Genomic DNA, 25,046 nt, shown 5'->3' with positions numbered 1-25,046 from the left:
GTGTAATTCTTGTAAAATAGTATATTGTAAATTGCTGAGTTTCATTCTTATAAAATCTTTTAATATATAAATCTTTTAATGAGTGGATTCTTGCGTGTGGGTAGGTGGGTTGATGGGGGGCACCTCTGGGACTGTCGCCCAGGGGCACCATGAGGTCTTAATACGCCTCGAGGGAGGGAGAGAGAGATCTCTTACAGGACTCAAAAAATGAGTCTATGACAGCAGCATTTCACTTCATTTTACACTATTAATATTTTAAGTTACTGTAACCTTTATAAACAAGATATTAAACACTTTTTAATACAGTAGCCTACTTCCTGAAAATTTCTCATGTAATGGGGTTTTTGATGAGGTATGGCTAAATTGTTATAAATAAATAAACAAACAGACATCATGTACAGGAAATAAGTGTAAAAATAACACCCCTAACTTGCTTATGATATCAGTGCAATAATAGCTGTCAGATGTAAATATCATTACATAACAGCCCTTACAAAAAAGTTAATTGATGTCAAGTAACAGTTACACAATGAAACTGTCGTCTAAGCTTCTCGTTTCTATGTCTAGTATAATACAGTCAGGGTTTTGTCGTGCCGCCTCAGACTCTCGCCAAAATTATGTCGGATGTCTTCACAAGAAATGCTGCGTGCATTTAACAGTCATTTGTAACTGCAGTTGCGGCATTACGCCACAGTAGAGGCGCTAAAAGGAGTTGCAGAACAAGAGCTAGCTGTGTTTCACTGCTGTTTGTTTTGCATCCAAGTACGTTTAATTTCTTGAAATTTCTTAAATTAACATGACGTACATCATTGTAATGTCTTTAGCTGTGCAGTTGGATCGTTGAATCAGCGTATACTGTACACCGCGAGTTCGCCAGTATGAACGCACATTGCGTTCAGAACGACTCATTTGAACCGATTCATTTAAACTATTGAACTTTTCAGTCACTAGCGAATATAACAGATCATTGAATCATTTAAAGTGAACCACAGAGAATGCAAGACGTGAATGAGCTTTGCTCATTTAGTAAAACTGGTTAATTCAGTTGGCTATTGTGGGCTGAAAAGTTAGTTGAAAATTATAAAAAAAGCTTTATTTGATTAAAAAAACATTTCTGTTTGGTTGAATAAAAGTAATGTTTTATATAACTTAAAAATGGTCATTTTCGTCAAATTTTATTAGAACTTTTAATACGTCAAAGTCACTTTTGTTAAGGTACGGTAGGCCTTCGTGTGTGTGTACAAGATCAGGATGGCACCACCTCCGCCTCATTACGAGCCAGGAAAAACCCTGTACAGTACTTCAAAAAAGCCACTTCAAACCATTCTGCAATCATTAAGGCATGCTTTTCAACCAGTCAAACATTTTTTCTCTTGAAAAATAGCACAGTAGTTGCTAATTAACATCCTTTTTCTGTATTGTCGTCTTACCGCATGGCAACCTAATGCTCTTTTTTAATAAAATATGGAGAGGACTATAAATAAGAGCCTTGGGTGAGATAAAAATACTAAAATCACAGAGATTGAGATGAGAGAACTACGGAGGTTTGGGGTTTGAGTGTGTTTAAAAGAAAAAACATCAGATATCTATAAGAAAATAGATTGTAGGATATGCGGTCCTCCTTAGGATGGCTGGATAGCGTTGACCTTGGCCAAGCGTCCGATTAAAGGCAGAGCTCTGAGTTCTGCACGAAAGCTGTGATTGAGCCAGCAGTATATGAAGGGGTTATAGCAGGTCGAGCTCATGGCCAGCCAGTGGAAGGTGAAGTACAGGGCATTATTTGCCTGGATCACCTTACTTGACAGCAGCACCACGTAACAATTTAGAGGGAACCAGCAGACAGCAAACATGGCCACCACCGCAATCAGCATCTTCAGGGTCGTCTTCTTCCTCCGGCGATGGGCAGCCGATTGGGCCAACGTGATATCACCAACGGCGTTCTGGAACCAAACCTTTTTGGCCACCACAAGGTACGCTATGGAGATGATCGCTAGTGGCAGGATGTAGAGAAGGACAAATGTGGTGAGATCCAGATACTTCCAGAAGAGATCAGACGGGTGTGGGAAGCTGGGCAGACATACCATCCGTACCCTGTTATTGCTAAGAAAGATGAAAAGAAAAATCTTTTACTGTGACATTAGTTGAGGAACATTTTCATTATTTTATGTAGTGTTGTGTGCTGTAAAAGAACCATTATGCAAATGCTGCTAGTCAAATTTGGCAAAAATGTCACTAACAATGCTTTTAACTAGAAGGTATAATGAAAAGAGGGCAGAATAAGTACAACAGGAGGCTTCATTAAGTCTTTTCTCTCTTATGCGGTTAACTTTGTCTCTCTGTTCAGGCACAAATGCTTCAAATGAAGGATGGATCCATACATAAATTCAAAGCGCAGGAGTTTCTGGTAGATTGCATGAGGTAGAGAGAAGCAAGACCCCATCACCCAGATAACACCGATCCAGGCCACTCCCTTAACCCGAGACATCCTCTGTTTCATTGGATGCATCACCACCTGATGGACAGCAGTGTGGTCAGACCGAAGCACATGAAGGTAAAATGTGTTTATGTCTGCATGCTTTGGCTATGCTTGTAAGGGATGTAAATGAAGACATCTGAAGCAGTTAGCACTGTTTAGCAAAAATGTGTTTATGAATGAGTGTGTATGAGAATGTATGTCAAGAATGTGTATGATGAGAGTATGTGTGCGTGTCCATATTTACCTGATGTCTATCAATAGCGATGGCAACCAGTGTGAGGACAGAGACGTGAACGGAGCAATACTGTGCAAAGCGGCTTACATGGCACATTACCTTCCCAAACACCCATGTACTGTAAACAAACCGCACCTGGGCACAGACAGATGAATAATGCACCTCAGCTGCATAAACGGTACCAAATTATTAAACCAACTATTAAGACACAAAACCCACCAGAGAACCCATGCGTTTCATTAAAGGGATAGTTCACCCAAAAATGAAAATTCTGTCATCATTTACTCACCCTCTTGTCATTTCAAACCTGTATGAATTTTTCCCCCCGCAGAACGTTGTTGGTAACTGAACAGTGGCGGCACCCATTCACTTCTATTGTATGGACACAAAACCAATGCAAGTGAATGGGTGCCGGTTAATAACGTGCTTTAAAATAGCTTTTTTTGTGTTCTGCAGATGAAAGAAAGTCATACTGGTTTGAAATGACAAGAGGGTGGACTACTGTATCACATTAGTGTCATAATCTCTTATTCATTTAGTGGAGACATTCTATAGGAAACTCTAAATTGTTGAGACATTTCTATCATTTGCTGTATTAAAATGTATTAAAATGATTTCAAACAGCATAATTTTTGGATGCATAAAATCCTTAGTACGGTATGAGAATAAGTAATTGAATGAGACATTAGTTTGGTATCTAATTCAAAGGATATAATAAGTGTTCAGAATCTTTCTGACAGTTTTGTTGATTTACGTTTTGACAGTGGTAGTAAATACTGTACAAAGTCACCACTGTTTTATTTTCAGACAGACAGACTTATTTTATTACCAATAACTTAAAGTCTGGTTGTATTGTAAATTAAGAGATTGCCTTAATATAATATTTAGGAATAATGTCTTTTTATACACGAAAATGTCTTGCATGTTAAATATTCTGATTTCTTCATTTTGCATGACAATTTCAGTTGCTTATTTGCCGCAACTACCCCAAGAAACAACAAATCACTTCTTAATGTGACCATTAAGAGTTACATCTTTATGTTATGGGTGTTACATCCACTCCCCTCCACCTCACACAATAGTAAAGAGCACCTCTTCTCAAAAATAACAGGCTATTTTTTTCTTTGATTAAAGTCATTAGAGCGACTGAGATTTGACGATTTAACGATGTGCTATTAACACAATCAACATTAAAAAAACATAGCAAACCGTTTGGGAAGTTAATAAAACAAATCTCTTAAAGCAGTCAAAGCATGTTATAAAGTAAGTGCAACACTGTATTATTAACACAACAACAACGTTAATAATAAGAAAATAATAGGATACATCCAAAAGTAACTTACCAGAGTAAAGGGCGTGTTGAGGAGAGTTATAAGAATGTCAGCAATGGCCAAATTCATAATAAACAAACTCGTCACCGAGTGCATCCGTTTGTTCTTAACGACAACATGACAAACGACCACATTTCCGAAGAGGGAGATGATGATGATAACCGAGTACGCGATGATGAGCAGCGCTCTGATGGTCGGTCTGTGCGATTCAGACTCAGAGCTCGCTGCTCTGTCATATATCGCGTCCACCAGCGAGAAATTAAAAAACGTGGAGAAATTCTGTAAGATGTAAAACTGCGAGAATAAATCCACGGAGGTGTTTCTGAAAGTCATCTTAAAGAGATTCCTTCAAGGCAGGTGCCTCAAATGAGCAGTAGCTATCGAAAGCCAACGGGATCACAATTCGCGTGCTTTTGATCGCCGTATTTATGGCAAGCCGACGGTGTCACAATTACGCCATAGATTAAACGCGTTTATATCCGAACGCCGTTTTTGACGGCGTTTTAAACAGTATTTGCGCCGCAAAATACGGCGTCGAGATTCCAAACGCCGTAAAAAACGCGCGAAAAGTCGTCGATAACGCTGTATTTAACGGGGTTCTAAGGCGCTTGAAAAGCCCTGCCTGTTGCGCCGCTGTCTTGCCATATGACGGCGTAAAAAACGCCGTTTTGGTTGCACAGAGCGCGCATTATTTACGCCGTTTTGTCTGTTGTATAATGAGCCCCGCCTGCTGATTTCCGCAGCCAGTAAATTTGAACTGCTCTCACCCAATCACTGATGAACTGAGCCAGACCAGAACAATTTACCACTGATCATTTTACAGGATTTTATTATGTGCGCAGTGTTACCTTTGCTAACATTAAACAAATCATTGCTTGCTTTCCGAAGAAGTGACTTCTTCTCTTTGGAAATGTAAAGTTACACAACGTGGTCAGCAATTGTATAAAGGCCAAACAATCCCATTGTAATGTATCCTGCTTATTACATATAGAGAGTATTGCCTACGTGAAAAGCAAAAAAGCAATAGGTTGAAATATTGTATTAGCTAATTTCCAACACCAGAAATCATTCCTGGTATAAGCGAGGTCAGCCAGAGTAAAAAGTAAACTGCATTCCCTTTAAACAGAGGCTGAGGACTGTGATTGGTAGCGTGCTGGTTAGCATGATTGACTCGCTATCGCTGACAGCATCATTGGCCGGTTCGAGGCTTGTTCGAGGCCGTTTTTTACCTTGTTGGTCTTGTTCTGTTTATCTGTATTGCTGGGTAGTTTTTAGATTTATATTTCAGTACTTAATGCGTGGTCAGTCTGAAAAGAAAGTCTGGAATGAGAGATCTTTTTATATTTTTGCTGCTGAACTCACACATCAGTGGACTTTTGTGCTATAAACAGGACGAACGAACAGTAATAGATTTTACTGTACATTTAGCAGACACTTTTATCCAAAGCGACTTACAGGGGCCTTTTTATGGGATGAATTTCATCTCAAAATGATTAACAAATGCATGCACAGTCATACAAGTTGATACAAGTTACACTTGTATTTTACTATTCACAAACAAATGCCGTATGATTTGAATCTGTGAAATTTAGATTTTAATAAACATGAGGCGATTTGTACAAATAGAGACAGATTTGTGAATGCAATGTTTTATTTTGTGTTCATGTATAATCATTTTGCGCATACCAATGAGAAGTTGTGCATTTGTGTATCCTGCAGCGCGCGTCCATTCATCCTGTTCTGTGCATTTGGATTTTGAGACGTTCTTTACGCGGTTTTGCATTGGACAATCCACACACAAACAACTTCAGATCCACGCACAACCGTGTATAAACTACGGCCTACCACCAGAGGTGGGTAGTAACGCGCTACATTTACTTCGTTACATTTACTTGAGTAACATTTTGGAAAATATGTACTTTTTAAGTAAAATTAAAAGTGTGTACTTTTACTCTTACTTGAGTAAATTTCTAATAGAACATCTGTACTTTTACTTCATTACATAACTTGCATTGCGTGACGTTCCTTCGTTCCTTCATTTTAAAATATACTTTTTAAAACGCGTTGTTTATTTCAAGGTTGTCCTCTCTTTTTACGGGCATTCCCGAGTGATCGATTCTTTTGAGTCGATTCCTTTGAAAGCATTAATTGAACAATGGGCAAAACCATTTGAATAGGCTAATGAACCAGTTCAAATGATTTGTTCAGTTCGCAGCACGATCTGAATCATCTGAAGCAGGATTACTCACTCCTCGTAGCGCGAAACCAGTGGTGGACAGTAACGAAGTAAATTTGCCTGAGTACTGTACTTAAGTACACTTTTTGAGTATCTGTACTTTACTTGAGTATTATTTTTTCTGAGTACTTGTACTTTAACTTCACTACATTTGAAAGCCAAATATCATACTTTTTACTCCACTACATTTATAAAAAGGTCCAAAAGTAGAAAATGGTTTCTGTGCAGCGGGGTTTCCTGTGTGCGCAATTTATCTGGCTTGCGATCTGCCAGGACCTTTTACTGTTGCCAAGTATTTCAGTTTTTCTAAGCTCGCGGTTTTCCGGCAAGCTTTGAATGGCCATTTGGCAGATTTTTTTAACGCAAATCTGGCAACTCTGGGATCTTCCCCGCTAAACTAATGTAAACGCAGGCGCTGCTACACCATTGATAGTGCTCTAAAAAGGCAAATAGACCATTAAAAGACGAAAAAGGCACATGTTAAAGTGTAGTGTAATCATGTGTGGGTTACGATCAGTCAAAGATTGTAGAAACATTGTCATGAAAATGATCGGCAACGGCTAAACGGTAAATAAGCATCACATACACCTTGAGCTACGCGTGCATGTTAACTTCTGATCTGCTGCTATATCATTTAAAGCGATTTGGAAAATGAATGATGTTTTTACTGAAGTTACTATAGTTGAAGTATTCCTGTTGAAATAAAAACAATAGAACCCTACATAAAATGTAATGGATTTAATGGTTATAATGGGAATTGTATTATGGATACTTGTTGTCTACTTGTATGTGATGGATTCTATTGTTGGGATGGTAAATCCTATTGGAATAAAACCCAAAACACACTACAAAGAGGAATTTAATTTAAAAATCTCAAAAAAATCATTGTTTTTTTTCAGCAGGGATGGTATTTGCAGTAAAACCACAGTATCCACAAATTTACCATTTTATAAATATAGGAACCATACTCCAATTAATAATCTTTAGTAAAACCACAGCAACTAAAAATACCATAGTTTCATTATACTAGCTATAGTTTATGTTTGTAGTTAAATGATGGTAATACAAATGGTAATAAATCCAACAAACACATGGCTTCTACACTTTACTATTTACAAGAACCTTACTACTTACTGGTAAATTGTTGCTAAAACTGGTAAAGGGAATATACAAAATAAAAGAACACTGCTCATAAATACATATAGGCCTAGGGGGCTAATGAGGATAATTAGGCTAAATGATCATACAGGATTATATCTAAACTAAACATATATGCGCTAAACATATAAAGCTCTAACAGGAGTTGCTCACTGCAAAATTTGCCCCCATTGACTTTCCATGGTAGGAATAAAAATGACTATGGAAAGTCAATGGGGGCAAATTTTGAAGTGAACTACTCCTTTAATACAACTGATACTGTGAGCTACTCTGTGTATTCAGTAGGTTGCTTCAGAGGCATAAGGTATACGACAATAAAACAATGCACAACTGACATAAAGGACATTTACTTTTAATACTTGAGTACTTTTAAAAGCACGTACTTCTGTACTTTTACTCAAGTAAGAATCTGTCTTTACAACTTTTACTTGTAGTGGAGTAATATTTGACCAGTAGTATCTGTACTTTCACTCAAGTAAGGAAGTTGTGTACTTCGTCCACCTCTGCGCGAAACTTAAGAACACGCAGAACACAAAGAGCGTTGGATGAAGTGGATATTAATCTATATCTATACAATCAAAACTGCAAATGTGTCATATTGTTTGCCAGCAATGATAAATGCCCGCCATATGCGCGCACCCGCGCGACCTGTTCGTCAGACACAGCAACATGCGCGTTACCTGTCAGACACAGAGACGTGGGCTTGCAGAAATATACATTTGAAGAACAGAAGGAAGAAAACTTGTTGATGGGCGTGTGGTTCACTGTTTACTGTTTGTTTACAAGTAAGAGCGTTTCACAACACACACGTGACACAACACGAGAAAACATGAGCTTTGTTCAAAAATGTGTATTTCATTTAAGAGAGCACTGCAGATGTTCTAGATCATCTTAGGAAATGCTCGAGTTTAGTTATGCTTTAGTTTGACATGGTCTATTATTCTAAATAAGTTGTGTAAACTACACAAATTGTCTCATTCTTTAGTCTCTCTAGTATAATTGCAAAGATATCTGCTTATGATAATTAAAATATTGATTAAAATGTAATATTAAAATATTGGCGTTAATATTCATTTATGTAGTAGGCCTATATAATCAGATACAAAGTAACTAAGTAACTAGCTACTTGAGTAGTTTTTTCATTGCATACTTTTTACTTTTACTCAAGTAATTTTTAAAATAGTGATTTTACTTTTACTTGAGTAACAATTTCTCTAGTTACTTGTACTTTTACTTGAGTAAAGATTTTGGCTACTCTACCCACCTCTGAATGTACCAGTATTGTAATGGCAGTAGCCTCATCCATGCACTCCAGGTGTGAAAGAGTACCTGAAAACCATACTTAAGTAAAAGTACAGATACCTTGCAGTGAAAATTACTCCATTACAAGTTACAAGTCACCAATTCCAAAACGACTTAGTAAAAGTCTTTGAGTATCTGATTTTAACAGTACTTGAGTATTTTACTCATACTGAATGTAGGCTCAAAGCAGCACTAGTCCTCAACACTTAAGAGACACATCAGTGAAAAACTAGAAACAGTTGATTTGTGAGGTGAGCAATCGCATTTATTTTCTTAAATCATAATAAGACTGAACACCTCAAAATTGCAACAAATCATGGTCGACACCATAACCTACGTCATTACAAACACCCTAAGTCTCATTTAAGCTCAAGTGCTCATAAGTAAACCAAAGTCCTTCAAAAAGGTCTCTTCAATATAACAGATAAATAAAATAATGTTAAGTAGAATTAAAAAGTCAAAGCCTTTTTGCACTGGACATGCTGGTTTGGGCCTCATGCCAGCTGCAGTCATGTCCTCATTTCACATACACTGTTAGCCCTTACCTGCCATTTCTACAGTAATATATTGGCAACACTGTTGCCAGCTAGTTACTGTAGGTGTTTTACAGTAAACTACTGCAATGGCTGTTTGAAGATACATTATTAAAGAATCTATTAACGCACTTAAGTCACACAGTCTTAGATGAACAAGTGTAAATAACAGATGAACACAATAAATCTGTCAAGATTTCACCAAGGAGAATTAAACACAAACATCAATAACATCTTCACATATTACAGACACCACTTTCACTTTATTTCTGTCATCTGTGTAAGATCTTATTGAGATTTAACTCTAGTTCATAGTGGTTCAATTATGTTTTAAGTCACCATTATGGCGATCAGTGTTTGCTTTGGTTGGACTCTTTGACTTTCTTGTAGCTTTAAAATGTACACTTATACAATAACACTGAAAGGGACTTTACAGGAACCGCAACTTTATGTTTGCTTAGTAACTGAAGATACATCTGAAAGAATCAATCATTAAATAATAATAATATAGCATTTAAGATTTATTAAGATATGTTTGGTAAAGTGATACATGTTTAATGGAAAGATCTCTGTCAGAAAATCTTTCTTTGCAATTGAGACACAGTTAGACACTTGACATACAAACCTCATCAATGGTGACAAACAATCATGAATGAGTTTTGTACTATGTACCCAGCATGCATTGCAGCATGAAGCTGTTCAGTTGATTGTCACCATTGTTGAGATTCATATGTGAATTGTTCATTTCTCTGTGTCCGACTCATTCTATAGGTTAATATTTTGTCTATATAGTGTGAGAGCACTTTTGAAAATTGAAATACTATACATTCTTTTTACTGGTTTACATCACTTCATGGCAATAGTCCCACCATATGGTCAAATTTTGAGCAAACATGTTTAGAGCACATTTAGGAAGAGTTAGTTTTAAAAAAAGAGCTTTTGTAGATGTGTGACCTACAGTAACTAGCTGGCAACAGTGTTGCCAATATATTACTGTAGAAATAGCGGGTAAGGGCTAACCGTGTATAAACCGCCAGCATTGACATCTACCTGATACTGCACTCATATTCATATAAAGAAGCCATGTTGACAAGTTTTTGTAAGTTATGGCAAAATCCACAAGATTGTAGTACCTTCAATGCCCTGTGAATGGCAATATTAATTATAAGATAGGTGCCATGCAAAATGTAATGTGTAATTGCATTAGTCATTACAAATGTAGTGGAGTAAAGAGTACATATACTTGTTCAAAAATGTAGTTAAGTAGAGAGTAAAAGTTGCTAATATCTTTAATACTCAGTACAACTACAAAGTAGCCAAAAAGATACTTAAGTAAAGTAACTAAGTACATTTACTCCAATACTTTACACCACTGACATTTAGAAACAGTTAATTTGTTCTTTGATCAAAGTGAAAAATTGAAACTCTCTAGTGTGGTATTTCAACTGAAGCACGAGATTTGATTAGAAAATGTAAGTGAATTTCATGTAAATTGGAAAACACTGGTCGACATTTTTTTTTTGCGCTATAAAATCACCCTACCAGTTTATTTTATAATGCTACGGGAATCTGATAGTGTATTTTCGTTGTTAAATCATTCTACATATTTATTTAATACTGATAGTACAAAATGTATAGGGCGTTGCGCTGTAACTTAATCCTACATGTTTATTTTATGATGGTAGGATAATCTGACAGGGTATTTACTCTGTAAATTTATTTGATGTGTTTATTTTAAACCGGTAGGACTATCTGACCAGGTATTTTGCATTGTAAAATCATCCTACTTGTTTATTTTGTCGATGTGGTTTAGATTATATTAAATCTTGCCCTGCGGTAAGAAAATCTGATAGGGTAGGACAATTCGACAGAAACACTGAAGGGCATTGTATTATTTTTGCGCAGAATTTGCTTTGATACTAGTTGATTTAGGTGACGTGACGTCATGAATGGCTCTAGCAATCCAGGTTTTAATGCCTTCTTGGGTTGAGAACGTGTTTTATAATGTAGGAATATTTTGTGAAAAAGACAGTTTGCGCATGTGCCAAAATCGTTGGTTTTTATTACTTTAGCTTTCTATCCTTCAAATTAAAAGCAATTAAAAGCAGCATGCTTTTAATAAAATGTTATAACTAACAGGAAAGTGATAGCCCAAGTAAATATTAACATCTATACAATTAAAATAATTTAATTACAATAGAGCTTTAATCGCCTTGTATATTTGATAGGTCAGGACATAGCAGAGGAAAAAAATGTTTTGTGTATTGCTGGTAGGGAACAAAAGAAGTATCTTGGCACCATCTGGTGGTTATTTTGGGAATAACAGTGGTGGCCTTTCTTGACAACTTGTAGTACAGACCATTTTTATTTTTGTCAAAGTTTTTTTAACATTATAAAAAGATTTGTAAAGACAGAAGCTGAATTTTATTTCAAATATGCCCTATTGTAATAATGACAGTTACCTCGAGATTACAAAAAATGTAATGTCAAATCATCATTACATCTTATTTTATAATTTGACAGAGATGTCGTCACAAATGAAAATGTAATGAAAATCTTATCGAATTGCACTTAAAGAAGTTCAAATAAGGATTGTGTCTCTGCTATAACAGAAATAGTGTGTGTTGTTAGAAGGGTAATGGGGTGATGAGTCATTATGTTCTCTCATTGTGTTCTCTTTCTGTTTATGGCAGGAAAATGGAAACTGCAACGAGTAAGTTTTGTTAATATTGATTTGACTTTGCTTTACACTTAAAAATAGCATTATGGCATTATTATTTAGAGTAACCCACAAAAATTTCAGCTCTATTGCTTTAAATGTTATCAGCCATTATTCTTCTGTGATGCTTCTGTTAAATCTAAATTGTGGGTATGAAAGATTGATCAGTGTTATAACACTTGGTTTAAGTAGTTTAAGGGCCTTTTGTGCAGTGCTTCAAACTTTGATTACAGTTTTGATAGGGTTATTATATTTTACCAAAGCAAAAGCTATTAAAACATTTTTGTTCATAGAAATCAAATAAAATATATATAGGCTTTAAAATGTTGTAGAAACCAACGTCTTTTCCACACTTCTCACATAGACGTTTTCATCTTCTGTACGTGTTAATTATGTACAGTATGTGATTATGTACATAATAATATGCCACTCTGAATTTTAAGGACATACCATGGTCCTAACAGCTGTTTAATTTAGATTTTATTTCTGTTAATTTACAAAACCAAAATTCCAGGACAACTTCAGAACTCAGAGAACATTGAGGTAAGTTTGAAAGATATATGTCTGTGAAATCCAGGCTAAAGTCTATAAATCTAATTACGAGATAACCAACAAAGTTTAATTTCAAACGTTAATTCCACTATCATTTAAAAAATTTACCAGGCCTTACTTAGTCAGTATTGAAGATGCAAGTTTAAATTTTCACAAAATGTTCTTTACACTGTCTAGAATGATTTTATGTATAGTAGAAAATGCCAAATCACAAAAAAGACTTTGTTTGTTTATTTAACTTCAGTTGGGTCATGTGTGACCCTGCCTGTGAATACCCAGCTAAAGTCATTTTTTGATTTGATGATTAATTTTAGAAAGGGGTTGTTCACCCAAAATAAAAATTCTGTGATAATTTATGTCATTCATAACCCTTTGTCTTCTGTGGAACACAAAAGAAGATATTTTAAGAAATGTCTAGGTGGTTTTGTGTCTATACAATGGAAGTCAGTGGGGGGGTTAATGTCAACGTTCTTCAAAATATCTTTTGTGTTCTGCAGAAAAAAGAAAGCCATACAGGGTGAGTGTGAGTAAATGATGATCTGAACATGTTACTGATGACCTTATTAAGCTCATGTTGAACATTTTCTCTGCAGGACAATAATATTAGTGTCAGTCCACGGCCATGTCAAGGTAGGTTTAAGTACCTCTTGGTAAGTATTATCTGCAACAGGGATTCACAATCCTGTTTTTGGACAAATTGATTTCAGACTCGGCAACATTTTTACTTTTCGTGTTTTCTTAAAGGTGCTAGGCTTTTAATTTTATTTCCCTCAAGTACTTATTTATTGTTTCTTTACATGCTCTAATAATACAGCACTTTTATAATTTGTAGCGAATGATTTCACAGACCACCAGGGGTCACCAGACCTCACTTTGAAAATCCTAATCTACAGTACAAGACATGATTTAATCTTACTGTAGTTAAGTAAATTGACATTTTTCAGCTTGTTGTAGAATTCTCATTTGGTAATTTTATGTTTTCTCTGCTTTAATGCCTAATACTCATAACATGTTTGATCTTATATCTGTGTTTGTGTGTATGCTTCTGTCAGAGCTGAAAACAAAATGCGAACATCATGAGGAAATAGAAGGTCTTCTACAAGAAAAAGAAAAACAGATTAATGATCTCCGTGAACAACTGCGTGACAAGACAAAAGCACTGCAAGAGTCAACTGAAAAGACGATTTCCTTACAATGTCAATTGGAGGAAAAGGACAGTGAAATTGCACGTTTGAAACAGCAGCTGGTCCAACATCCAGGTCAGAAATTACTGGTTTAAAAGACAAAATTGGGTATAATCACATTTTATAAGGAACACAAAATTGCATTGTAGAGTTACATGTGCAATTGCCTGGGCAGTTTAATCTTAATACTTCACAAGTTCACATTAACATGTACTCAGAAAAGATCAATGATAAGTGAATATTTGGCATAATTTCCAAGGAAAGGGCTCAGAGCTCAGAATTTTAGCCAGAACCCTGAGTACTCACCCCTTTAACTGGGATAGATACCAGCAGAGAGTGAGGCAATGGGGGCTAAAACAGTCATGGGTCAGAGGTGAGGATCAGCTTTACTGTTAGAGGCTTCTCTGTTTTGATTGGTTGGATTTATGACCATGCTCCATACCGAACTTTGTCAAATAAACTTCATATAGTACAACAGATCCTGATAAGCCACAAGAACAAGGGTTCAGTGACTGAAAAAATATGTGCTCCCGCACTCACCCCCATCCTTCCTTCCAAACACATACCACCACAGGTGTTTAAACATGACATAATTAATGACACTCCCCCTTTCCCTTCATCACGTGACAGTCACCTCCTCACATGGCTCCTACAGAGCATTAAGACTTTTTCTTTTTGTTAATGGCATTTTACCACAAACCTAAGTGGCCTTATACATTTTTTTTAAGTAATTGGCAGATGCCTTTGTCCAAAGCAACCTACAGTGCAGTGAGTGTTTTTCATGCAATGCTCCACCCGTTGAGCTACAGGAACACACTGAGTTGTGAGAAGTCTAAATGTCGGTACACACCAAGCTGACAGTTGGCCGTCACACCGTATGCTCTGTATTGTTGATTCGCACCGTATGTTAAAGTCCCTAATAAATGTCATTGTACATGTAAATGTCATTGGTTCCTGCTTCTCTTCACTAAATATCATGACAACTAGTCACTATGGCTGGCCCTGGTTCTGTTGTAGAACTGCAAAATTATTTGATTTGATGCTGGCCTGTTCTTGTCAAACATATCTAGGTCACTGTCAAAAACAATAGCACAAACTAAATGAGGTAATGTAAAGGCAGAAATGTATATTGGTGCAAAATATTTCTATGTGAATTCAAAACTGCTTATCTGAATTAAGTTTTTTTTAAATAGCTCGTATGCAATTTCTGAAACACCGTATTGCTCCTTTTCTGTACATTTTAAAGAAACAAAACACATACAACATGCCATATGTCACATCTCTTTCAAAAGGAAACACTTTATTCAGAACTATAATAGTGCAGCAGTTATGAGATCATTTTGTAGGTCAATCTGGAAGTTAGTGCAGTTTTTCCCTTGACAGAAATGGCAATATCATGCTCAAAACATTTTATTAAACAGTTTATGTGAACAAATGTTTGAGACACATTTTGTCTATCAAGATAGTCTTCACAAATAAATACAATGTTTATAAAATTGCCAGAAATTAAAAGCTATCCTTGAACAAATGACAACAAGGTCGTGTGCTGTTATCAGTGTTCGAAAACACGAAATCAAAGTCACCACCATCAAGCTTCTCTTTTAAAAAACTCTTTTAGAATGAATTAAAATCGTTCACTGATAAACTCTGTGGAAATGTCGTTTGTTTAGGAATCATGCCCATGTTTGATCTTTTTTGAGCATTATAATGTCTGAAGTCCCATGTAGCAACTTGTTAACACTTTTCTAAGACAAACTGAAGCATGAGTGAGGTATTATTGATGTGTTTTACGTCGTGTGTTGAATAAAAATGTGTTATTATTATCTTCAGAGGTTGGCCTGTGTTAACCACTTTCATGCACTTCATTTTTCAGGTATTAAACCAAAAACCCATTCAAAAACCCACTGACTGTGGGATGAAGGAAATAAGTAAACTTTCCAAATTAAACACAAAAGCTGTTAGTCTTGAGTTATGTGTCTAACGTAGAGAACTTTATTTTGCATTTTTAAGCTGCGCATTGTAATTTATAAGTGAATAGTTTCACTCAGTACCTCAAGAACCACTTTTTCTGTGTAACTGTAAGCAATAAAAACTGTAATAGTAAAAACAGGATTTAAATATTCATTTTTGTTTGTTCAACCTAGGACAAATTCAGAACCATGCTCCGAGTATGAAGGTCAGTTTGAAAAGTTGCATTAAATGCTGTAATATATTTTCCTTTTCAAACACCTTATACAGTTTAAATGCAAATACTTTGAATTTCACAATACTGTTTTGTGTGTCTGCAGAATGAAAGTGAATGCAAGTCAGGGGATAATAAGAGATGGAAAATGGGGATCTCTAAATTCAGTGCAAGTAAGTCTTTATCGTACGACTGGGCTCATAAAATGACTGCTAGTTTAATTATGTTCAGTAGTTTTGACTTGTGGATTAACATGGATCAGGTTGACTCCACCTCCACAACACTTTTAAATGAATCATAAAGAAATATAAGAATTTCATTAACTTTAAAATCTCATTAACTTACAATATTGTATAAGAAATGGATACTAACCACAAAAACTACATTTTAACTTAATGTAATATTATGATGTTTCTTTTGATCCTTTTTTGTACTCATGACTGTTTTACTTTAATTCATTTTCCAGGGGGAGTCAAATTGTTCCCAATTTTGGCTGGAAAAACACACAACTCACACAAGGGGTTTATTGACACTCTGAAAAACCAAATTCAAGATCTGGAGATCGGTCATACAGTGGACGAGAGTGAAATTGTTTTGGTTTTCTGTCCTATTGTTTCTCGAGCTGGAACTGATATTGAGGCAGCAATGAAAAAAATAAATATCTCTACAGGTTGTCACAAATCAAATTATTTCCAAAAATGTAAAAAAAAAGAATAACAAGGTGACACATTTCTAAAGGATTTTAATTTCTTTGAACAGCCTCTAAGATGGTGGTTCTAGTGGTGCTACATCACACATTTGAACAAGAGAAAACTGTACCAGACAGCAGCAGATGTGTCAACAGGACAGATATACTGACAGTGGACTGTCTGTTCTATGAAGACACAGGATTACTAAAGTGTCAGAGAAATGATGAGGCAATCGACAAAGTTGTGAAATGGTTAATACAGCAGGTATTTAACAAGCCATACATTATGAAAACTGCCTAAATGTATAATTTTAAGAAAGTTACTGTTTACTAATAGTGTACGTTGCCATTATTTTGCAGGGGGAGAAGAAATGTATCAAAGTATGTCCACGCCGCGGCAATGCAGATTAAAGTCACTTTTGTTGTAAATTACAACTTCTGTGAAAAATATATTTGTGTTCTTGTGATATTATCTTTTGAGCAGTTAAACACTTATAACTGTCTTTATTTGAAACAGACCAATCATGGTTTCCTTTTCAATGGCTGTTTTCATCTTCTAAGGTAAGAAAAAACACTCTTTTTGAAAAGTTTAAATTAGAAAAGGCAAAATCTGTTTTACAAAACATAATCCTAAGAGAGCTGTGTAACAGTTGTGAAGAACTCAAAACGAATAGATGGAATGTTTAAGGGTACATTTATACGACACCAGTTTAAAAAATGTGACATGACAACGGTGTCTTGGGCCTGTGAAAATGGTGATGTCATGCCCATATGTATTATATGTTCAGTCTATAGGTATGTATGAGTATAACCAAATCAATAATGGCGGACTACAGGACTGTGTTTGCACTACTCAAACTAAAGTGTAGATTTACTGCATCACTAGGTCTAATGCCAACAAAGGTATTCTAACAGTGCTTTTGGGTAAACCTGGGTATGTGCAGGCATATAGCCTACTGTAGTGCTTCATTACAGCGTGACATCGCCAACTACTGGCCTGCTTTCGTAATGCATGGTTCTTGGTTTTGTGAAGACGGATCATTTTGACAATGTTGTTGAGTGTACAGTATGTGTAACTGTGTAATTGAACTGTGTAAATGTAATTGAATGTAGAATTTTTGGCTATTGTGCTATTAAACATTGCTCTTTTTGTTTGAGTGTTCAGCCAGACTCAGCAACTAAATTAAGCAAGCAGCTTATTAGAACCTATAATTACCTTTTAAAGGGATAGTTCACCAAAAAATAAAAAAAATCTGTCATGAATTACTCACTCTCTAGTTGTTCCAAACCTGTATAAATTTCTTTGTTTGGTTGAACAATGAGAAAGATATTTGGACGAATGCTTGTAACCAAAAAATTACAATGGTACTCAAAAGTGCCCCAGAAATGTTTGCTGTCCTTCATTCTTAAAAATATCTTCTGTGTTGAGCACCTACTATGGTAGTTAATGGGGTCCAAGAACAATAAGCATTTTCCCCCTGTGTTCATCAGAACAAAGATATTTATACTGATTTAAAACAACTCTAGGGTGAGTAAATAATGACAGAATTTTTATTTTTTGGTGAACTATCACCATCCTAGCTGCCTTTTTGAGCAATTTTCCACTATGCAGATTGAAGAAATGTAAGTTTAAGCGCAAGTTCTACCGGGAAGAATCAAACGTTATGTCATCATTCTACGTATACGGTCCTAGCCAATTATCACTTAACCCTAGGAGTATATAAGCACGGAACTCACCCTCTTCTCATTCGCAGACATCGAAGTAAGCATTCACCCCCCACCCTCCCCACACTGTAAAAAATTATCCTGTAAAAAAACGGTAATCTACTGGCAGCTGTGGTTGCCAGCTTTATACCGTTAAATAATAGCGGGTTACTGTTATTTGAATTAACAGCATGATACTGTTTTATTAGCTACAGCATACAACTGTTATTTAGCAGCCTGATACTGTTTTAAGAACAGCATACTAATGTTACTTAGCAGCATACAGCTGTTAATTTACATACTAGTCAACTTATTTTATTTGTAATGCAATTATACCCTGCATTTTATATTTGTGGATAAAAAACAAATGAAGCCAACTTATTATTTTTTCATCTTTTCTTTATTCCTATTCAACATCAGATTTTATATACTTTGTTTGTTACGCCATTAAATGGGCAAAAATACAAGCCATCATTATAATATTTAATGCACAAACTATGGCGCAACAAAAAAGCACCCATAACATATAAAAATACAAAAATGGCTTTCGTAAAGCAACTAAACAAATCAAATAAGACACAATAAGGCATTATAAATGCCTTAACATAAAATACAAACGTAGCTTCAAATCAATGTCACTAACATAAAAAGAAAAAAGTTAATAAAAAATCATTCAATCAAAAAACAAAAAGGTTTAAAGTGATAGTTCGCCCAAAAAAAAAAATTCTGCCATCATTAGCTCACCCTCTGGTTATTTCAAACTTTTATGACTTTCTTTCTTCTGTAGAACACAAAAGAAGATATTTTGAAGAAAGCTGGTAACCGAACAGCGCCGACACCCAATCACATCTATTGTATGGACAAACAACCAATGCAAGTGAATGGGGGCCGGTTACCAACATTATTCAAAATGTCTTCCTGTGTGTTCTGCAGAAAAAAAAAGTTATACAGGTTTACAATGACAAGAGGGTGAGTAAATGATGACAGAATTTTCATTTTTGTGGGTAAACTCTCACTTTAACAAACAAATGAAAACATGGTTTACAACATACATGCTGGTTAAACAACAGTTAAAACGTAGGTTTCTTGAAGCGTCTTGGAGACGTTGCCACAGGTCTTCTGGATTTACTTTGTCTCAGTTTGTTCTGGTTCTTCATTTCATTTCAGACAGACTGGATGATGATGATGATGATGAGATCAGATCTCTATGTGGAGCACTGGCTGTTGTCAGACTCCTTGTGCAAACAAAAATCTCACTGGATTATTACAATTAATGGCAAAATGAATACTTTTAGTAAACTGATATTTCCCACTGACAGACTACAGCGAAAGATAGAAATAACTGACTTAAAACCATTTTTAGCTGGTAAAAAAACTAGTGTTCTTATAATTTTGGCCACCTCTGTAAATGGAATCAGACTGCTTTTGGACCAAAAAAAATCACCAGAGTCTTAACCTAATGGTTTCCCTTGTGTCCTTTTTAGAGTTTTAAGGTACACTGCTTGTGTTGACGAAACAAACAGACATCATTTCTCCATTAAAATAAAAATTAGAATTATGGCCATACGAATCATATGAGTAATAAATATGTCGTATTTGATTGAAGCATTCCTACACATTTGTTCATATAAGAACTAACAACCACAATTAATTTAAAGAAAAACTTTTTTTGAAGAATCATTTTTTCTTGCTTCTCTGCAAAGTGAGCCATTAGACTTCCTCCTTGGAAAAAAATATATATTTTGGTCACATAGGTCACAGGGGTAGCACATGTTTCCCCAAAGAAATAACAGTGAAAAATGATTTAAAGAGCAGATGCAACCGATCAGTGTCTAGTTAATGATTTGCCGATACATTTGAGTCAAGCTAAAAAAGATAAAATTGTTAATGAAAGTGCAAGAGCAACACGCCCTGTTGTGCGGCTACCAATTATGCAATCAAGCCAGCAGTGGTTTTGAAATAGACACATGCACAGTAATCGGACAATAATTAGGGATTTTACTTATATAGGCCTACCCAGTTACCAAAACATAAATATTTAATAAACTAACTGTTTAATGTATCTTACCATCAATGCATGCACACGGAAAGCTTACCACACTGTAAAAATTAAAGGTACTTCGAGGAACCGTTTGGGGTTCTTCACATTGCCATGCCGGCGGAACCCTCAGGGGAAACTCAAGGCACCGCTTAATGAAAGGCGGTTCTCTGAGGAACCCTCCAAGGCTTCTTGGGGATCCCTTTTATTAAAATGGTCTGGAACCATCTTGGGTGCTTCAAGGCACCATTTCACAGTTTATATTTGCTATTCACAATATTTTAATAAGCAGAAATACTAAATCAAATACAACAGTTTATTGATAAACAACAACAATTTACATTGAATAAATATTTACAGAATGGTCAATATTGAATATTACCATCCTAAATTCATGAAGTCACATGTATAATTAATATTGTGTTGGTGATATTGTTATAAATGAAAAGTCTTTATCTTAACAAAACTAACCAAATAATTTGCCTTAATTTTAAATATACTGTACATACAGAAATATTTCAGGTACTTTGTACAAATGTACAATTGTAAAAAAGTCCAGCAAAAAAGTAGTCTCTCATAGCAAGGCCTACACCCATGGTAAAGTTGTAATTTGCCAAAAAGCAAATCCTTGCGAGCTAGAGAAAACAATGCTGTTCTCTCCAAATGGGTTTCCTGCTATTACCAGGTGGTGTGAGGATCCATGTAGTCAAAGTCAAAATTATTTCTATAGTACATTTCACAATTTTGCATTGCTAAAGTATTTATGGCAAAAAGAGAACAGGAGCTGCGCCTGTTGGCCTTAGGTGTCCCAGGCAGTGCAAGGATGAGCATCAGGGTGGGCTGGAGCTGGGTCTGTTGGCCTTGGGTGTCCCTGGGAATAAGACATGGAGACCAAAAAGAGGGATTTAGATAACGTCTCATAAACCATTACATTTAATCATTTAGCACATCACAAATTGGTTTACAAATGTAACAATAAATAAAATATTACAATGCCTGGAAGTCACTGTTTTGGTCTATGGTTAAGGAGTACAATAGGCTATTTATAGTAACAACTGTAATAATCCACTTTATTCAGATGTTCCATTGTCAACGAGTATTTTTACATGTGCAAATATAACAAATAACATAATAATGAAAGTATCATAATAAATATAATACTTACTTTTTTTTTTGCTGCTCAACTAGAAAATACTGAAAATTCTGAGTTAAAAGGATAAAAACAGAACTGAATGATAAAAATATTTAATTACAGAAAATTTATGTAACATGGGTGGGAAAACCATTCAACACAAACATCAATAAGTTAAAAAAGAGCTATACATTCACTAAAAGTGAACATAATAGCTAAAAGTGTCTAAAAGTCATTGTTTGTCATTAACACTAACGTTACCCATTTAATGTTAGCCCCACAAGCTTCATCTTAACTTATATTCGTTAGCATCTCGGCTAAAACATGCGCTCCGTTATTTTGAATTCCCGCTGTCGCGCGAGCGGAACAATACCGGTGAACACTCGTGCCACTGATGTTTGATCGCAGACGGATCGGCAACATCAAAGCACAGTGAGAGCTATTTGTGAACTGACTGCTCTGTATGCTTTAGAGATGTTATTGTAAGTCCGCATGCTTTTTGTCATAAGGTGATCGATCTGCGCAGAGCTGGAAAAAGTTAAACACACATACTAACGAAAGCGCCACATGGCACATGCCTTGACGCTGCGACATTGGGCCAACAGCGCCACAGTACTGTGGAGGGCGAGACTGCACAATAAACACACAGAGCAGCTGCAGTTCGTTTGGATGGAAAGCACAACAACGTTTACATTTTCAAAAGATTTCAGTGACTTAGGATCTACTTATAGAATACAAATGTTTATTTATAATATATTAATATAATTAATTATATAATACAAATAGTAAGAAATATAAAATAATCAAAAAGCTTGCTGAAATTTTTCAAAATAACATTTAGCCTTTTCTAATCATGTGCATTATTTTAAAATGTGTGTTCACTTAGCAGGGGCCAAAAACCAAACGTTGGACTATTTTTATTCTCATAAAACATCAAAATGATCAGACACTAAAAATCCCCATTTCATGCAGAATTTTGTGGGGTTCCTCTAGATACTGTCTTGTACAAGAGAGATTCTCCAGGAACCACTTACAAGTTTACAGATCTTACAAGAACCAATTTTTAGAATTTGAGTTCCTTCAATAACCCGCAAAGCACTTTGAGGTCCCAGTGTAGTGAAAAGGTGACTCCAGAACTTCACAACTGAATGTGGGGTTATTCAAGAATCTTCTAGGTTCCTGGAAGAACCACAAAGACTATAGATGGTTCCACCATAACCCTTTTATTGAGAAAAAGAGCTTTGGAGCACTTAAAATACAGTTTAAGGTTCTTTGAGTACACAACAGGATATTTGAGGCACCTTTTATTTTTACTGTGCAGCATGTAATACAACGGCTTGACCGAATCTTTATAACTTAGCTGTATTTTTAGACATACTTGGTAGCATCACTGATCTATAATAGATCAGTGGGTAACATACTATATTAAATAGATTTTAAGATAACACGAAAAATCAGGTGAATTTCCAGACAATATAAAATATTTCTCACCTACATGGACAGAAAGCGCACATTAAAAGTGTAACTACACAAAAACAATTTAATTGATTTAGATCATTCCCGATTAATCTTTTACACAGATATTAGTACACTGCGTTCCAAATTATTATGCAAATGATATCTTTCTCTGGTTTTCCTAATTTGTCGATGCAAATGACAGTCAGTATAATTTTCAAGGTATCAACAGTTAGGGTACATTTGGAATTTTATTGAACAAACCTCCCACTGACAACAGTATTTATTTAAAAAATGAAAAACTCAAAATGCACTGTTCCAAATTATTATGCACAACAGAGTTTGAAAACATTTCATAGGTTGTAAAAAACTGAAAATGGTCATTTGTTGAATTTGCAGCATTAAGAGGTCATATTTACTGAAATCAAAAGCTATTTCAATCAAAAACATCCTAACAGGGCAAGTTACATGTTAACATAGGACCCCTTCTTTGATATCACCTTCACAATTCTTGCATCCATTGAACTTGTGAGTTTTTGGATAGTTTCTGATTGAATTTCTTTGCAGGATGTCAGAATAGCCTCCCAGAGCTGCTGTTTTGATGCTAACTGCCTCCCACCATCATAGATCTTTCGCTTGAGGATGCTCCAAAGGTTCTCAATAGGGTTGAGGTCAGGGGAGGATGGTGGCCACACCATGAGTTTCTCTCCTTTTATACCCATAGCAGCCAATGACACAGAGGTATTCTTTGCAGCATGAGATGGTGCATTGTCATGCATGAAGATGATTTTGCTACGGAAGGCATGGTTCTTCTTTTTGTACCATGGAAGAAAGTGCTCAGTCAGAAACTCTACATACCTTGCAGAGTTCATTTTCACACCTTCAGGGACCCTAAAGGGGCCCACCAGCTGTCTCCCCATGATTCCAGCCCAAAACATGACTCCGCCACCTCCTTGCTGACGTCGCAGCCTTGTTGGGACATGGTGGCCATCCACCAACCATCCACTACTCCATCCATCTGGACCATCCAGGGTTGCACGGCACTCATCAGTAAACAAGACTGTTTGAAAATTAGTCTTCATGTATGTGTGGGCCCACTGCAACCGTTTCTGCTTGTGAGCATTGGTTAGGGGTGGCCGAATAGTAGGTTTATGCACAACTGCAAGCATCTGGAGGATCCTACACCTTGAGGTTTTCGGGACTCCCGAGGCACCAGCAGCTTCAAATACCTGTTTGCTGCTTTGCAATGGCATTTTTGCAGCTGCTCTCTTAATCCGATGAATTTGTCTGGAAGAAACCTTCCTCATTCTGCCTTTATCTGCACAAACCCTTCTGTGCTCTGAATCAGCCACAAATGTCTTCACAGTACGATGATCTCGCTTAAGTTTTCGTGAAATATCTAATGTTTTCATACATTGTCCAAGACATTGCACTATTTGACGCTTTTCGGCAGCAGACAGATCCTTTTTCTTTCCCATATTGCTTGAAACCTGTGGCCTGCTTAATAATGTGGAACGTCCTTCTTAAGTAGTTTTCCTTTAATTGGGCTCACCTGGCAAACTACTTATCACAGGTGTCTGAGATTGATTTCAGTGATCCAAAGAGCACTGAGACACAATACCATCCATAAGTTTAATTGAACAATATAAAATTAAATGTTTACGACACTTAAATCCAATTTGCATAATAATTTGGAACGCAGTGTAAAACGTACAGGTTGGATTAAATTTAGGGTAATTCTTACCTTTTAGTCACGAGCATTTGAATCTCCTGTTTAAGCTAATGCTACCCAGTCACTGTTTCAGAAGTTTTCCGCTAACCAGCATATCTTAGCGTTGTTTTCAGAAATACTTTGCCTGATTAAAACAGGAAATGTTATTAAATAATAAAAACTTCACTGGATATTTAAGATCTAACATTTAATTTAAAGATATTACAACCATAGATAAAGGTGCAGACGTACCTCATGCTGATGCAAAATGGCGCAGATAGGAAAATATGGTATAATGCTGTTAAATAACAGTGACATACTGTGGTTGTTCGACCACTAACCTGAAGTGAACAAGTCTTCCCACAATGCACTGTATAAAACAGTAACATACTGCTATTAAACGAAAACAG

General features: G+C 35.9%; 2 protein-coding genes across 2 annotated transcripts; one reads left to right on the top strand and one right to left on the bottom strand.

Moving 5' to 3' along the window:
• Positions 1-841: 841 nt before the first annotated feature.
• gpr83 (G protein-coupled receptor 83) lies at positions 842-4,558 on the bottom strand. Its single transcript, XM_057325348.1, has 4 exons — positions 4,055-4,558; positions 2,721-2,846; positions 2,379-2,512; positions 842-2,100 (listed from the first exon to the last, which is right to left on the bottom strand). Exons 1-4 carry the CDS (start codon positions 4,373-4,375, stop codon positions 1,623-1,625), a joined length of 1,059 nt encoding a protein of 352 aa, XP_057181331.1. The 5' UTR covers positions 4,376-4,558; the 3' UTR covers positions 842-1,622.
• A 7,351-nt stretch (positions 4,559-11,909) lies between these two features.
• LOC130563921 (uncharacterized) lies at positions 11,910-17,007 on the top strand. Its single transcript, XM_057349735.1, has 10 exons — positions 11,910-11,914; positions 11,965-11,984; positions 12,499-12,533; positions 13,136-13,172; positions 13,595-13,801; positions 15,871-15,902; positions 16,015-16,081; positions 16,375-16,578; positions 16,668-16,861; positions 16,957-17,007. Exons 1-10 carry the CDS (start codon positions 11,910-11,912, stop codon positions 17,005-17,007), a joined length of 852 nt encoding a protein of 283 aa, XP_057205718.1.
• Positions 17,008-25,046: the final 8,039 nt, after the last annotated feature.

This window comes from Triplophysa rosa, linkage group LG2 (genome assembly GCF_024868665.1).
Source record: "Triplophysa rosa linkage group LG2, Trosa_1v2, whole genome shotgun sequence".
In the NCBI taxonomy this organism is placed as follows: Eukaryota; Metazoa; Chordata; class Actinopteri; order Cypriniformes; family Nemacheilidae; genus Triplophysa; species Triplophysa rosa.
The sequence above is the reverse complement of the archived record's forward strand: the minus strand, read 5'-3'. Positions and strand labels throughout refer to the sequence as shown.

Coding starts and splice junctions, on each gene's coding strand:
- LOC130563921 (XM_057349735.1), top strand. Junction 11,985..12,498: donor GAAAATGGAAACTGCAACGA/GTAAGTTTTGTT, acceptor ACAAAACCAAAA/TTCCAGGACAACTTCAGAAC. Junction 13,802..15,870: donor GCAGCTGGTCCAACATCCAG/GTCAGAAATTAC, acceptor TGTTCAACCTAG/GACAAATTCAGAACCATGCT.
- gpr83 (XM_057325348.1), bottom strand. CDS start 4,375: ATGACTTTCAGAAACACCTCCGTGGATTTATTCTCGCAGTTTTACATC. Junction 2,847..4,054: donor TCAACACGCCCTTTACTCTG/GTAAGTTACTTT, acceptor GTCTGTGCCCAG/GTGCGGTTTGTTTACAGTAC. Junction 2,513..2,720: donor TCGCTATTGATAGACATCAG/GTAAATATGGAC, acceptor GCTGTCCATCAG/GTGGTGATGCATCCAATGAA.